Raw genomic sequence first — 17,135 nt, forward strand, 5'->3', positions numbered from 1 at the left:
TATGTAGTAAAATCATCAAGAAAAATAGGACACTCATAGTAAAACAAGAGCCAGGAATGGCCAAAATTCAGAATGGTTGAGAGGTTTGTTTAAAGATAAGAATCCACATTTTTTTTTTCTTATCTGAAGCCTCTGTCCATATCCTACCTGGGCTGCTGGTGTAAGTCCCTGCATCACATTCTTTGGGGATGACCGATCCCTCTGGGCAGTAGCTTCCCTCAGGGCAGACCCCGCCCACCCCAGTCTGGCTACCAGAAGGTGCGGCAATGTCCACACCGTACTTGCAGTAGTAGCCGGCCGAACACTGACCGTCCTCACGTCCAAGGCCTGGTGTGCTGCAGTAGTAGCCACCTGTCAAAGCAAACAAGCATTCAGTTTGAAACTTTACAACCTTGCTGGATTCTCATTACACTTTGAATTCATTTACTGTTATGGAATGAAATGTTTTACTTTAGGGTAAAGGTATCATCTGATGAGATATATGCGCTCTCGCATCTTATAACACTCAACAGCTTGAATTTAGAAAACTTCTCACAATGAGAAAATAATCAACACAGTCAGATATTTTCCAATGCAGACTGGCAGAAGAATGTAATATGCTGCATGAAGTGTGTCAATGAATTGCTACAGTCAGTAAGTTGCAACAGGTATATGAAAACATAAGATTTATGCGTAATTACAACCTTAATATTAGATTAGTGTTCAGATTTGAAGAACCCTCTTGTCTAAATTCTGCTGCCTCTCATCTATCAGAATATATTCTGACCAGACACATGCAGACTTAATAACAGACATCACAACTGTCATCTAAAACGACCCAGGGTATAAACTCACCTGTACATGGGGTGCATTCCGACTCCTGGGCGAGTCCCGTGGTGTTGCCAAAGTAGCCTGCGGGGCAAGCGACCACGTTGTAGCCAGTGCCCTCTGGGCAGTAGTAGCCCTGAGGACAGGGGTCAGCGGTGTCGCCATGGATACACTGTCGGCCAGCTGGGCAGACGTAGCAGGACTCTGCTCCAGTGTGGTTGACGTAAGTTCCGTTGGGGCATGGGACGGGCGCCACTGACCCTAGCTCACAGTAGTGACCAACTGGACAAATGTCCCCTGATAGAAGCAAAAGATTTGAACAGCTTTCGAGTGTGTGGACAAAACACAATCAAGATTCATAGCTAAGATGAAGAAGGCCGTAAGTGCCATAACGAAGTACAGTTTCAATGGCCTTGTGCTGCTAAACTGAACGGATGCACCGTGCTTTATTTGAAAATAGATATTTTAGATAGCAGGACCAAGTTGATGAGACCGTCAATCATAACATGAATCCTTTCAATGATTATTCATCCTGTCTTGCAATTACTTCCACTTTTTTGTTTCCAAACTTCACTCCTAGCAAAGGAAAGTTAAAAACTTGGCTGGAATTCCCTCTCTAACCAGTAAAAAGTCTATCATAAATGCATACAGAGAACAGCACGATGTGGAGGGATTGTCATTACCTGTAATGCCATCGGATGGGTTGCTGGTGTCTGCCCCTCGTGTGCAGTAGAAGCCTTCGGCGCACTGTGCTGTTACATTGGTCTTGCCCTGTGTCTCACAATAGTAGCCTGGTCATTGGGAGGGGTGGTAAGAAAAGGCAACATGTCATTGCAGTGATGATTTCTTGGATGTAAACTCAGAAGGATGGCATTGCACAAAAAAGAAACAGTAATGAATCCTGAAGAAAATGGCTGTCAAGTCACCACTCATAAACATCAGTATGGCCCCCAGTCTCCGCAGATTTAAAAACATATTGCGGCAGAGCAAAATACATAACTAGTACTATAAAAGTGAATATTTTCGCCTGAATAGTTTTTAGCGCTCGGGAGGGTAAGATGAGTTTGGCCTGTTTTTAATTCCGCAGAATCAAGACACCAAGTAAAAGAACATATGGCATGCAAACACAAATATTTTGGTGCTTTTATTTTCACGCTAGTTTCTGGTTGTGTAAAATGCGAGAAAAGTCAAGCATTGCAAAAATGTCCACTTTTACAGTATGCAAAATCATGATCGGTATGAAAATGGAGAAATGCACATAACACGCATGCTCAATTGAATTTAAGTTTAAACATTAGTGCAAATGTACAATGTACAAACATATTTGATAGGCGTATGCATCATACTGTAAAACCAGAAACCAAAAAATTTTTATGCTTAAGAAAATTTCTAGTTTTACATTACATTCCAAACATTCTCACCTGCACTACACTGGATGCAGTCGTCACGCTCTGCTGCTCCGGACGAATCCAGGAAGGTGCCAGCTGGACACGGTATGGGTGCGTAGGTCCCGTTGGGACAGTAGTGGCCCGGGGTGCACACGTCTCCATAGGACTTGCCCACTGGGGCTACTTCTTCTGATGAAACAAGGCAGTAGAAACCTGTGTGGAGATACAAACATGTACAGTAAGCTTCTGTTTGCAGAATGCATTTCTGGCAGCATGTGTTATGCACAACACAAGTTAATTTTATGAAGACTGGATGAATCTACATAATGAGGATATGTAAATTCATTTTAATTACTGAAATAGATATGTGCAATATCAATTTGTGACAAAATACACACAACTCAAATTCAATTATTACATGACTTGTAACAGTGATATGATCATTCTAATCATTGCTCACTGTCTTTCCTTCAAATATATGTCTGCCTGATATCTTTTACATCACCTATTTCCCTACTTGGTTTTCATACCAGTGTTGTGATATTAGTAGATCTTTCACTATAAGTCACTTAAAATGCTTATACCAACAGTTTGCTGCAATAACATTTTGAAGGGCATATAAAAATATTGGATGAAATTGGTGTCTCCTAAAAAAAAGAGAGAAGAAAGTGATGTTTTTGTCATCATAAAGTATAAGGGGAGGGGTTAAGGGAAAAAAGGGCTGAACTCTTACCTGCTGAGCAAGGTCCAGACACAGCGGTCAGCCCTGTCCGGCCACAGTAGTAGCCAGCTGTGCAGTTCCAGCACTGGTCAGCAGCCATGAGGCCGGTGTGGTTACTGAAGGTTCCCTTCGGGCAGCCCACACCGGTGATACTTCCCGTCTCACAGTACTTGCCCGCTGGACAGATGTCACCGGTCACTCCGTCGTCGGGCGTGGCACTGGCAGCACTCTGGGTACAGTAGTGTCCAGGTGCGCAGGAATCATAGGGGGCGGTGTTTCCTGGTAGGTGGAATGTCACATGATGCAGTCGTAACATTGAACACAACAAAAGAGTGACCATGATAAAGTACTGAAAACAACAAACATCACATGATAGATGCATCTTTCACGTAATCTACATATTTCTGCATATTTCTCTTTATATTGCCCCTAACTCATCACTTGACATAACTCTTATGCTGCACTGGTAGTGTGAAATGTCTTCCCAATTAATACCAGTTCATTTCCTTCATTTATAAAACAGATAGCCTATTGGCTACATATGACTTAAAGACATTAAACACGCACATTTCATTGGGATTTATATATATATATATATATATATATATATATATATATATATATATATATATATATGAATCATTAGAGAAAGAAGTGCAATGAAAATTGTGCTTATCTGTTCCTTTTTTTAAACACACAACTGGAGGAAACAAATGAAATCTCTTCACAATAAAAGTTCCTGAAAAATGAATGCGATGGAGAACAACTCTCACAACTAACTTCCTTCATCATTAACTACTTCATTACCACTGCATAATTAGTGTATTATGCAACCAGACATCACCAACTTTTTTAAACCTACAAACTGAAAGGGTAACTAAAATAAGCAAAGTTATGGAAGGAAGAATAAATTTTGACCAGTATGGCCTTCTATACCTTCACCAGGACAGTACATGCCAGGCTCACAGGGGGTGCACTGCGTGTTGTTGTACAGCCCGGTCTGGTTGCTGAACGTTCCCTCTGGGCAGAGGTACTGGGTGCCAAACTCCGTCCCCTCGGGGCAGTAGGAACCTCCGGGGCAGATCGTTGGCACGGCGACGCCGCGGTAGCTTCGGTAGCGCCCACTGAAGTTGCCCGACTCGGTGATGTTCTCTTCATCAAGGATCTCATAGTCACCTGGGTACGTGATTGGCAGGAAATGGAGTGATTGATAATATGCTCATCGCAGATAAACTACATTTAGGTTCATGTGTAATCATACTGTCCCCTCTAGTAAGAGGCAAAACACTCTATCCCTTGGACAGGACATTAAATGAAGGTCCTGTGTGTGAATTACTCATGACTCACATATGTAAAAGAAACCACTTAATTCATTCATTGCAAAGAGCAGGGATGGGTGCTAACCCAGTGAAGTGGTCTACCTACACAAGAAAAATGGGCGAATGATGCCGAGCCCTTGTGGGTCACTATTACTGGCGACAACCAGGTACATTGTGCCATTCAAAAAAAGAAGAAGAAGATCTTGGTTCATTTGTTATTCTGTCTTCCTTGTTCTCTCTGATCTTTATTTCACATGTGATTTACAACTACAATGTACTAACATTGACTTGCCTCATAAATCTGGAATACACGTGATAAAGCTTCCAAATATGAATAGTCATGTAAATATTATGATGTCACAACAAAGAAACATGTGTGTGGTCAACTGAGAATTGGATTGTAAACACTGCCAAGTAAGACATGATGTTATGTTCATTAATAATCATGTGATTCCACATCTCGAGTCACTGAATGCACATGCCTATATATAGAGATCCATGTGTGGTACATTGCAGGACTATAAAAGTCTACTGCAAATGGATTGACCTCACTCACCAAAGGCCTTGCAGTAGGATCCCTCGGGGCAGATGTCGCAGTCACTCTGCTTCCAGTGGGGCTGGAAGTAGCCCGAGGGGCAACCGGTCTCATTCCAGCTGCCCTGCTGGCAGAAGTGGCCCGGGCTGCAAGCCAGGTGTGTCGGCTGCGAGGTGTTCTGGCCTCCGGGGCAGAAGTACCCAGCGGCGCACTCTGCTGTGGGGCTGGCTAGGCCGTAGTCCTCGCAGTACATCCCAGCCGTACACAGCAGACAGTCACTGATGTTGGAATTCTGGGTGTATGCTGTATCATAATAACAGGAGGAGGAACGTATGAACAAAACATTAGACTCCTTCACTTTTACAGAAATCATGACTCATGTGGCAAGCCTTAAAGTTTGGTGACTGTCAGCCTTAAAGTTTGTGACATTTTAACTTCTTACTCAATACTATTTTTCCAGTAACTCATTCAAGAAGTAAACTCATGTCAAGTAACAGATCTTCCATTTTTGCCACAACCACGCACTGCATGTACACTTCCTACCTTACTTGCAATCTGTTTTTGTTTTTGTTTTTTGGTTTTTTTTTCTACTTACAATTGGTGTTAAGGATCCTCTCATAGAATACAAGTAACACATATCTGATCAATCACTTTAAAAAATGTATTATATCACAACACTAAATTCCAAATAATATCATTGAGGGGACAGGAGGTACAATAGATTGATATTAGAGGCACAGAGCATAAGGTGACTGAATTGTTAGGGGCTTGAACCACAAAACTTATGATCAAGAGGCAAATGCTTGGCCAATAGACCACAAAATTGGTCTATATGCCAAATTGTTCTCCTTACGTGAGAAGGTCCCTGGCGGACAAGGTTGTTCGATGGTGGTCCCCTCTGGACAGTAGTAGCCAGGAGAGCAGGGCTGGCTGTCCCGCACCACGGCACTCCCGTTGCAGAAGAAGCCGGCCAGGCAGTCTCCGTCGGGGATCTCATTGGCGTAGTCCTCACAGTACTGGCCAGGCGGACATTGCAGTGGCTGGTCAGAGCCCACTGGACAGTAGGTACCTGGGTGGACAAATGAAAATCAATGGAGTCTTTGAGTGTATGCATCATAATACTGGCAGTCTTCGACAAAGTATTTGGAAGACTACAAAAAGATGAATTCTGATAAAATTCATGTAAGCAAGAGAACATCAAGCAGAGGGGCGAAGGCTGAGGTGTGAATTTTCTTCGATTTGTCTCCCTCTACAAATAAAATTTGTCACTGTCGGCAACCAGGGATAGCCTTGTAGTAGTGTTGCAGCCTGGAAAGCAGTAGATGAATGGTTCGGGTCCCATTGTTCCTTTTTCCGACATGTTTGTTAAATTACAGATCAGCAGTTGCGATGTTACAAATTTAATTTGTAGAGGGAGACAAACTGAAGTAAATTCATATGGTTGAACTAGACAGAGCTGCTCTTTTATGTACAATCTCCCATAGCTTCAACAATAGTCTAAGTTTCCTGGTATAGTGTTTAGAAATGGCATACTTCATTGCATATTATATGAATGCACTGTCTGCATTCAATTTTTGTGCTTTATTACACTCCCTGCAACTACTGGACATTGCAGCATGACTTGTCAAAGTGAACTACAAAAGGGATTACTCCATCAAGTATCAAGACACTTCTGAACTTCACTCCTTCGATTGCCATGAACCATAAAACGTTATACTCTGACTAGTCATCTAGTTTTTAGGTTCTAGGACAATTAACCCCTGGACAATTATTCCCGACTCTTCCCCTCACTCTAACCTCATCCTAATCCTGAACCTAATCCTAACCCTAACCAAAACTGTAACTTTAGCCCTAACCTTAATCCTAATCCTGAACCTAATTATATCACTATTCCATATTTAGCCAGAGAGCACCTGCCCTTGGGGAGTGAATGTCCTTATAGAAGTTTTTTCCCTCTCCTACACAGACCATTACTTTGATCACTTGTGATGCTCTCTGCAATGCACAGCAGTTCCCTTTAATTAGTCTATCATGATATCATTATCAATACAATAAGAATCAGTGGGTAACTGCTCCATCACTACAATCTGATACCACCCCTATCGCCATGATTGCCGGCAGTTTCTCACCTGGAGGGCAGATATCTCCAGTGTTGTTCAGGGAGTATATCGGACACTCGATGGATGCGTTCAGGAGGGAGGAGTCGTTGACACTGGGCTGCGGCTTACGGCTGTACGCACCACGGCTGCAATACCAACCAGCTGCACAGTCATCTGTCGGCACGTCATTCCCGTCACCATCGCAGTACTTGCCGGCTGATATGAAGATAGCACAACACATAATTTTTTTTTTTTTAATTGCATCAAGATATCAGGATCACTGATAACACTATCTGATTTGAGACTACAGCTTTAACAGCAGAGAATCGCAGGAATCGTGATGCTGAAATGAATGTTCTAGCAAACACTTGTAATGTTTATTTGTACTATACTTTGATTCAAACCTTATAAAAACCTTTTTCGCTTTGTACCCTTCTTTTGTCTCTTCTCTTTTTCTGTACTCTTCTTTTTCTTCATTCCTTTCCCACCTCCCTTTCCTTTTTCTTCTTTCTGTCTTGTCATACCATTCTTTTATCCTTTCTATCCTTTCACTCCTTTTTGTCAGTTTATTTTTTCTATCATTGTGTCTTCCTTCCTTCTCCATTTCTTGCTTTCCTCTCTTTTCTCATCTCTTTTGCCTTCCCTCCTTCTTTCTTTCCTTCCTTCCATCCATCCGTCCATACATACCTGTACAAGGCATACAGTCAAAGATGTCATCAGCCCTGGTCCTGTTGTTGTAGGTTCCCGCAGGGCAGGCATACTGTGTGGAGTACTCGGTCCCAGTGGGGCAGTAGAAACCTGGAGAGTGAATACAGACACACAGTACATTGAGTAAAGTTTCTGGGTTACCATTATCATCTCTGTCATTTCTTATCAAAAAGAGTTCTGAAAATACAGCAAACTGATGGAATATGAGCTGGCTTTACATTTCACAAGAGACTGTTCAGTACCAATCTAGGGGTAGGGACTCTTCGGGTCCTCTGCAGAGAAAATCTGAGCCATAACCAATTTGATGTGTGTTAGTGTCACAAAGATCCAACAAATAAAGCAGATTTTACATACAGTGTGAATGGGACAACACAGTGAAAACATTGGGAAGTTTTGAAAGTGCACAAAATTCAAGTCAATAGAGAATATATCCTTGAATTGACATTTTTCAGTAACAGGACCTCAAAACTGCTCTTTGAATATGTACTAATTATCTAAAGTTCTTTGTTTCCCAACAGAAGAAAATCTGCCCTCTCATGCAGATATTTTTGCACAGTTCCTGCGATCATTCCTGGCTTTTGAATGTTCAATTGAGCCATTTCTTTTTCTACAAGGGAGACATGCTACACTTTGCTGAAACCTAGAAATCATGAATATTTACAAGAAAATGATGATCATGAACATTCATAACAGCTGTGATTAATTTGTCCAGTGATCAGCTAGTGTTGGTCACTCCATCCATACCTTTGGGGCAAGGTGTGTCCATGTAGGTGGTGGCATTGGCCAGGCAGTAGTAGCCGGCTTCGCAGTCCAAGCACTCTGCCTGAGTGGTCAGTGAGTTGTAGGTGCCGGCCGCACATGGGATGGGCTCTGGGGTGGCCCCTGGACAGTAGGTGCCTTCCTGACATGGTCCTATGGATGGGGGTCAAGACACAGAGAGAAAATAATTTGTAACTGACCGCACAGTATACCCCGGGTATATAGTATCCAAACATTACACAGTGTTATAATCTTTCTTCCTTTACTTCAGCATCAAACCACATGTATACACTGCTCAGCATCAATTGAATACAGCGATTAAGAGTGAGTCAGAGATTCTTGAATTTTCATAACTACATGAAAGTTTTGAAGTCCAATCCCAAACTGGAATTGTGGATGACATTTGCCATTAGACAAGAGTGGCACAGTTCTTATGAAACGTCCGCAAGCACATGGCACTTGACTCATTCATTACTGATTTTGAAAACATTCACTCCCATTCATTTCTGCTTACTGAATGGAATGATATCAGTATCAGAGTCATGCTTTGAAACACATGAATGTATGGCAAACTGAGTTGCATATTCCAATAGTATTTCTTCTTTAGGGTTTTATTATTCTATTACAACATGATCATAATTTGTTCCAGCACAGATTGAACTTTTGACATCTGGCGCTCAGCAAGGATTGAGTATAAATGGATGATGACCAGCAGCATCAGGTGCAAATTTGATGTTACGTAAGTGTCAGAGAAGTTTCAATATAACAAATGTATTCACAGCTCAATATGACAGGTGGCACATACCTAGTATTTAACTTCCTACATACCTCCATAGCCGGTGTTGTTGTTATTGGGTGCAGGTGTGTTCACACCCAGCTCACAGTAGTAGCCCGGAGCGCAGGGTCCGGTGACGTTCACTCTGCCTGGGGTGTCGCAGTAGTAGCCTGGATCACACTGGGTACACTCCGAAGCAGTGGCCAGGAGTAGATCTGGGCCGTAGGTGCCTGGTAAGGAAGAAGGCAAGATAACCACCGGGCATCGATGACAGTGAGCATTATCACTTTACATCAAAATGCAGTGAGGTTTTGTAACTTAGGATATTTTGTTAGTTTTAAGGAATGTAAGCAAAACCATCCAAGGCATCAATTATTACCAACAGCAAATTAGTGAGAAGACTAAGTTGCACTATTTTGATTTGCAGTATTCTTTGGTTTCTAGACAACATGAAAATTTTGGAGACCTTCTCTATGCTGCAGATAAATTTATTTTGATGAAGTTTCATGCTGGTTCATAAACAGTACAACTGCTGTCACAAAAAGAAAGTGGCTTGTATGAACAGAGCTCTGTGGTAGTCATCAAGATGAATAAAAAACGAACGATTATGAGGAGGTAACCCATATCTTGGTTTTTAATTCCTACATCAGAATGTACCAAATACAAAATGAACGCAAACAGAAAAACTGACCACAATGAATATTATTCATCAGTGGAAAATGAGTTAGGTACACTTTTTCTAGGCAGGAAAATGCGCAGGGCATCAAAATGAAATACCAAGTAGAATTGCAAGGAAAATCTTAATCCCTGGAGGGCCACCTACATTTGTATTCTATTTCTCACAGCACAGTGCACTGCTAGTTACAGACAAGGCTTGGCTCAAATTACTGATAACTGAATATCTCTTTGCGATGAAGTTGGCTGCTCAAAGGTTGCTCGCTTTACAGGCTTGATGGTGAATAAGACGTTGCGACTTACCAATGGGGCACATGTCATCCGGAAGAGCTGTTCCAATGGGACAGAAGTATCCCATGGGGCAGGGCAGGGGGTTGACCTTGTTAGAGTAGCAGTAGTAACGGGCGGGGCAAATGTAGCATGCGTCAGCACGGGTGTGGTTCATGTAGTCACCTTTTGGAGGCAGATAGAGACCAAAAACTTAAGGAGTAGCATCAATATCCTACATGAATGAACATCTCCAGATGTTATGCATCAAACATAGTGGGTATATCTTCTTTGTGATTATCTTCTCCATAAACATTGTTTACGGAGACAGAACCATGAGGCAAAAACCAAACCCAAATTATGGTCAGAGCAACATCTATGTTAATGAGCCATCAGTGTCTCAAGGATGGAATATTGTAAACATTTTGCCGAAACAAATTTCCCAAACTGCTACTTTATTGGTGCAGAGCACTGTTAGTGTCATATGAACATACCATCAGCACAAGGGGTGAATTCGCTGCTCCCCTGCACACAGTAGGCTCCTGTGGGGCACTCGTCTCCCGTGACACCATCCGTTGGGGTTGGGTTGTCTGCTCCACTCACACAGTAGTATCCAGGGTCACATTCACCTGGAAGAAACCATGACCATGAGATTTGCTGAATACACATCAAGGTCCTCTCTAAAGCCTTTTAAATAATTTCACTGACAAAATCTTGCTCTACAAAATACTTCCATTGATATCATACCATCTGAATTTAAGTGCTCATCTTCTCTTTTTCCCTATCAGTCATTTTTACTGTACGTATAAATGACTGGCTGTTTTGTATACATGATTCTTTGCTAATGTCATTATCCCCTGATTTAGACAAAACACAATAATATAATAAATGTCATACATTAAGTTTATGAATCAGAGAAGAGCCTGAGACAAAAGAAAACACATATATTAGGAGGACTGTTATGTTTCCTTTTATTTCGGGCCACCAAAATATCAAATGTAATGCCAGCGGGCCTCAGGCCGCCCTCACTTTTATACATAGGGTCTAATCACTTGGGCCCTCCACTTTTTTTTACCCCAGAAGTGGCAAAAGAAAAAAAAATGTGGTTAAGCTTTTTTTGTTTTGCTTGTTAGTCGATGTAAATTGGAAGCTGATGCCAGCTGATGAAACCTGGAAGTGGTAGCGGGTAAAGCCTTTTCTTTTTTTCTTTTGCTTGTCAGCTGAAGAAACCCAAGAGTGGCACCAGAAAGTTGCACTGAAGGCCTTTTTTTTTTCCTTTTTAACTGATGAAACCCGGAAGTGACACCAGAAATGATAAACTGGCCCCCCCCCCCCCACTTTTAGAAATGTGGCCCTGGCCGTGTAATATGACCCCCCAGACAGAGTATGTGACCTAACCCACACTGTCTACAACCCTGCAAAAATTGTCTCGTCTCACCTGTGTAGTTAGTCTGTCCCAGCTGATCACAATACTTGCCGCCTGGACAAGGCAGGCACTCAGTCACATTAGCCCTGTTGGTCAGCGGGTTGTACGTCCCCACGGGGCAGGCAGTGGGTTCCCAACTGCCCTCTGGGCAGTAGGATCCAGCGGGACAGTCATCCCCATAGCTCTCACCCGACGGATTAGGGTTGATGGCACCTAGACTGCAGTAGTGACCCTCGTAGCAATCGCCACTCGGCTCAGTCAATCCTGTGAATTAAAAGTATAGCCAATGGGTGTGCTCACAGTATCGTACCATTTACTACACTTCCTTTAACCACAGCAATGACAAATCAACTGGTGCTTTGCTTACGTGACAATCAATAGCACTCTATAAAATTTAATGCAGTACATAGAGATCAAGTACAAAATCCTTTCTGAACAATGTAATGGAAAGTACTCCTTTATGAAATTGAGGCTACATAAGGCCTTTATGCAGAAGACCATAGCAGATCAAGCATACAGATGCAGAGTCTTTCTACAACATTCCCTGTATCAGTCAGCTTCAGTTCAGATATTTGTATCAATTTATCATTATTTATTTATTACACATTGATTCAAAAAAAAAACGTTTGATTTCAAAATTCATTCAAAGTTTAAAGGTCAAATACACACTGCACGGAACAAGGAAAGCAAGCATTCAATATTTGACAAAACTTAACCCCTTGAGACAAGCTCATTTTACTGCAAGATGCATTTCCAATAGACACCTGCCCAAGTATAAACAGGACTAGTTTTCAGTGGGTTACAGATAATATCCAAAATGACAAACCTTCCACCAAGCAGAAACTGCCGGGGGTACAAAGTTCGCACTCCGTCACATTCTCGAGGCCAGTGGCATTGCTGAAGGTTCCCTGCGGACACTTGACCCCCTGGTATGAGCCTCTTGGGCAGTAGTAGCCCGGTAGACACTCGTAGCCGGTCACTCCGTCCGTGGGACGCGAGTTGTTGGCGGCAGACACACAGACATAGCCGGCATCACAGAGGTCCTTGTACTGGGTGAGTCCTGTGGGCACAAGAGTCAAAGGTCAAGGGGGAAAGGGGTTTGTCAAGATATAGATTTGAGAGAAATCTCGCCAAAAGTGTGATGATATGAAGACCAAACGATTGCTATAGAATGAGGGTGAGCTGTCTGGCTAGGACATATTTTGGGGAAAACATTTGTCAGAAGTCCAGTTATAATGCACATCCCTCCCATGACAATGTGTGTGAGGTGGGGGGGGGGGGGGTGGAGATCCATGAGTTCACATTTCTAAACACTGTACATCTGACAAATTTATCTCACTTATTCACTGGGTTTTATTCATAACCTCAGTTTGAGTCTTACCTTAATTGGTAATAAAGGCCATTCAAAGCTATTCTAGTAAGTCAGACCAGGCCATGGACATAGCAAGTATTAACCAACGAAAAATGGGAAAAAAAAAACTTACCAGGAGGTAAGATAACTAAATCTCATTGGCCTACATTAAACCAACTTCACAAAGTTCACCTTTAAGAAAAAGACTGACTTTCTCACTGACTGGATGTGGCCACCAACAGATTTTATTTCAGATGTTGTGTGTATTTGGCTTATAACACATACACCCACTATGAGGTATTGTAGAGATATATTTCATGTCTGAGCAGGCTACAATTGCCCAGTAACACTTTCAGAATGGCAGTGATTGAGTTTAACCCGTACTGAGGTACAAACTTTGGACAGTGTGTACAATGCTATGGGTTTTCTGTGTTAATCAGCACTCAAAGGTCACAGAGGGTTAAATCTGTGTTTGCAAAAGGTGCATTTCTGTATTATTGATACATGACATCTTATAAAAAGGCAATTAGGGCAGCGAATGATTATGGTCTCCATGGAGATGCCCAATTAGTGATGATGAAGATGAGATGCTCACCGAGGTCATCACAGAAGGTTCCTCCAGGACACGCCTGGCAGTCATCCTCACTGTCCAGCTGGGTCCGGTTGCTATAGTAACCGTACGGGCAGAGGTACTGGGTGGCATACTCGGTTCTGGATGGACAGTACGAGCCCTCGGGGCAGATGGTTGGCATGACGACGCCGTGGGAAGCTACGCCGTAGTAGGTGGCAGCTTCGTTGGCATCACAGTAGCTGTGAACATGGTACAATGTGGCAGTTTGGTAAATTTTATCTTTTCTCTTGAACACGCAATACGAGAAATGAAAGAAAAAAACAACAACACAATGAAATACAATATTATGAAATACATGATACAACTAACGAATGACAAGCCACACAGAAGCAATGTTTCTACAAACATGTGAGATTTCATGTAGGACTAAATTACACATGATTGACTAATGCTATGGGCTGTGAGTTATGATAACATCAAATTGCCAATTTGCAGTTATCTGCTATATGTGAAGAACCTAATCTGTAAACTTCAGGAATTTCATCTTGTCCTTTTCAGTTACACAATAAAAAAAAAACCTGACTGCTCTACTTATTTTGTGTTTTCCATCTGCACTGTATTGATTCATTTAAATATCATTAAAATATCATGCATAAAACAAAGTTTTGTCACTCACTATCCAGGGCTACAGTCCTTGCAAGCCCAGCTGCCCACTTCATCCTGATACTCCCCAGATGGGCATGGGGTCGGGTCTGGGCTGCCCCTCACGCAGAAGTGACCAATGGTGCAGTTGAACTCCTCCGGGGCCGCGGTGTCCTGGCCGGCCGGACAGTAGTAGCCTCGGTCGCAGTCGTCCGTGGGAGCAGTCAGGGCATTGCCGGCGCAGTATCGGCCCGGCGTGCAGGCACGGCAGTCATTTAACTCAACGTTGCCTGACGTGACAAATGAAAAGGTGTAGTGCAATGGTCAGTACCTCTAGATGCAGTAATAATTCACAGAACAGCTGACCACACAGAGTGAACCAGTTGTTATGAATCATTGAAATATTACATTCTCTGAATATGCAGTATTTTGATACATTCCATTCACACCTTCTTACTTTTACGAAATAACAATGTAATGGTACTGTGGACAAAGTAGTAGCACTACAAGATTGATGACACTTAATTGACTCAAAATCATCTGCATTATGCTGCATTTCCCCAAGGAATTTGCATTTAACACACTGATGTATGATGTATTCCGTGAAAAACCCAATCAATATAGCATGCTCAGCTGTGAGAAGTTTGACTGTGTATCAAGTTATATCAAACATTTGTACAATCATTACAAGGACATTCCCGGTTGTTATTACAAAAAATAACAAAAGCTACCTAAGGCTTATCAATTTTTCTATAAACCTCGACACAAAAAAAGCTACCTAAGCATATCAATTCTTCTATAATCTTGACACAAAAGAAACAAAGAAATAAACAAATGAACCAAGAATATTCATAGTAGCTGTCACGCCACTGACCTGATGTGTTGGAGAAAGTGCCGGATGGACATGGCTCCGGAGTGGCCGAGCCCTCAATGCAGTAGTATCCCTCTGGACACAGGCCGTAGTCTGGGTCAGGCTCGGAGGCACTGCCATTGCAGTAGTAACCTTGATACAGACAAGGCACAATAGTTTATGATGTAATACATGTATATCAACTTACATGGCAATACAATTGCACGATTGTGTCATTGCAGCATTTTTCTAATGCACCATCCAGGACAACTATCAAATAAGATATGTTATCACAGGCAAATGCCATTTGAAAACAAACAAGCCATGGATTCTTCAACTCATCTTCACTGCCAAAATCCACTGGCCTAACAGCTCTGTGATTTTCCAAATAAGTAAAAACACAAACTTTTTACTGACAGGAAATTTACTTGGGAAGAAAGATACTGGTCAAAGGGGATTAACATGACTTATCATGAAATTTTGTTGTAGAGCTTTAACTACAATAGTGTCACACATAGTTTTATTACTTTGAAACCTCTTAGGGTGCGTTTATAAGATCTTGCGGGCCTAGAATCACTGTTTAGAAACAGTTTTGAATCACTGTTTCAAATCACACTTTCGTCAGGAGAGCGTTTATAAGATTTTTTCTCCGAGCGTGTTGGGGCACTCGCTCAGACTGTGCCATTGCGCAACTCACTCTGCGCAGTTTTTCCTCGGCAAAAGGTCAAAAAGGGTGCGCGCAAAGCATTGTGACGTCACATAAACAGTGTTTGAGCTCGCGGTTGCGTTTATAAGATTTTTGAAACACTGATTCTACAGAAACACTGTTTGTAAACGCACTATTTTGTGCGTTTACAAACAGTGTTTCAAAACACTGTTTCAAATCACGGCGAGCGTTTATAAGAATTTTTTTTCGAGCTAGAATCACTGTTTGGCCAGAAACAGTGTTTCAAAACACTGTTTCTGGCCAAAAGAAAAATCTTATAAACGCACCCTTAGTCATATTATTTTGAATTACATACTGTACATGGGTACCTTGATTTCCAATTACTAAATGCAATGTACAATCTTTGTTTGTAAATGTTTGCATATTTTTGTGTCCTTGTCACTTCTGTCGTGACATTGTATTGTACTTCCCTGTACTGGGCAGGTAGTTACCTAGGAATGTTAACATGCTTTGATCTATGAAGAAATAAAGTATGCTATGTACAAAATATACATATATACAGAAACTGGGAAGAGTCTGCAGAGAACCAGTCTTTATACTGTTCTGTAGGACAATCATCACACCTGAAATGTGCTTATCACTACAAATGTGACGTTTTAGGAAAATACATCACTTAAAGACCACTTTAACAAAAAGCTTGCTATGATTGCATTGCAATGTACCTGCATCACAGAGTGCTTGGGGCAGGGCCAGTCCATAGTTCATACAGAAATAGCCGGGGTCGCAGGGCACTGGGTAGTAGCTACCACTGGGGCAGTACGTTCCGGGCCAGCACTTGCCGCCAGTGTAGTTAGAGAGCGGGCAGGAGCACTCAGAGAGGTCAGTGGCATTGTCCGACTGGAGAGGCATGGCCATGTAGGAGCCTCCTGTGCAGTACCAGCCAGCACTGCAGTTACCTGAAGGCTCACTCAGGCCATCAGCTGCAAAAAAAAAAAAGACAAATAAATCATTAATAGAATTATGAAATCATTATAATTATCATAATCCTGACTACTACTGTCATCATCATAAGCTGTGTTTCTGAACTATTTTGCAATGTTTATACAAAAAAAAAAAAATTGTTTGGATTTCTTTAGACTATTTTGTCGGCTGAGAATGATAAGGGCATTAAGTTGCTACTAAATTCATTGTGTGTCTGACGCACCTTAACACCCTTCTCATTCTCAGCCGACGATTTAGAGTTGAATTCCTTCAAAATCCCTTTTTCTGCGGGAGAATGCTGCCCTTTACAAATATGGAGGTTGGTTTAAGTCCTATCCCCCATTTCAATCAACACTGGATTATGGTGCATGTATGACAGCCTTAGCTGTCAGAACAGACAACATGCAATGTGAAAGGTCACAGCTCACATCCCAATATCTGGAGTATTCAAGCAAAATCTGACATTGTGTTTCACTCTTCAAATAGTGAAAGTTACATTTATCAGTCGTGAAATGTTTTACCTTATGTGACGAACATTGAAGACAAATGAGTTTATTCAAAAGAAATATTTCTTTGAAATAAAATGAGCACAAA

The 17,135-nt window shown here is 41.9% G+C and overlaps 1 protein-coding gene across 1 annotated transcript in view; it reads right to left on the minus strand.

The window, feature by feature from the left end:
* LOC139724510 (uncharacterized) overlaps positions 1-9,276 on the minus strand; it is a 64,409-nt gene extending 55,133 nt beyond the window's left edge. Inside the window, exons 1-12 of the mRNA XM_071635644.1 lie at positions 9,165-9,276; positions 8,322-8,489; positions 7,557-7,667; positions 6,900-7,085; positions 5,624-5,839; positions 4,792-5,073; positions 3,853-4,092; positions 2,929-3,195; positions 2,229-2,408; positions 1,491-1,598; positions 835-1,104; positions 148-351 (exon numbers count right to left, since the gene is read on the minus strand). Of these exons, the coding sequence (XP_071491745.1) occupies positions 148-351; positions 835-1,104; positions 1,491-1,598; positions 2,229-2,408; positions 2,929-3,195; positions 3,853-4,092; positions 4,792-5,073; positions 5,624-5,839; positions 6,900-7,085; positions 7,557-7,667; positions 8,322-8,343 (2,086 nt within the window). The 5' untranslated portion in view covers positions 8,344-8,489; positions 9,165-9,276. The remainder of the gene's footprint in view (positions 1-147; positions 352-834; positions 1,105-1,490; positions 1,599-2,228; positions 2,409-2,928; positions 3,196-3,852; positions 4,093-4,791; positions 5,074-5,623; positions 5,840-6,899; positions 7,086-7,556; positions 7,668-8,321; positions 8,490-9,164) is intronic.
* Positions 9,277-17,135: the final 7,859 nt, after the last annotated feature.

This window comes from Diadema antillarum, unplaced genomic scaffold (genome assembly GCF_040938485.1).
Source record: "Diadema antillarum isolate AM-2024a unplaced genomic scaffold, OU_Dant_1.0 scf00000217, whole genome shotgun sequence".
Taxonomy (NCBI): Eukaryota; Metazoa; Echinodermata; class Echinoidea; order Diadematoida; family Diadematidae; genus Diadema; species Diadema antillarum.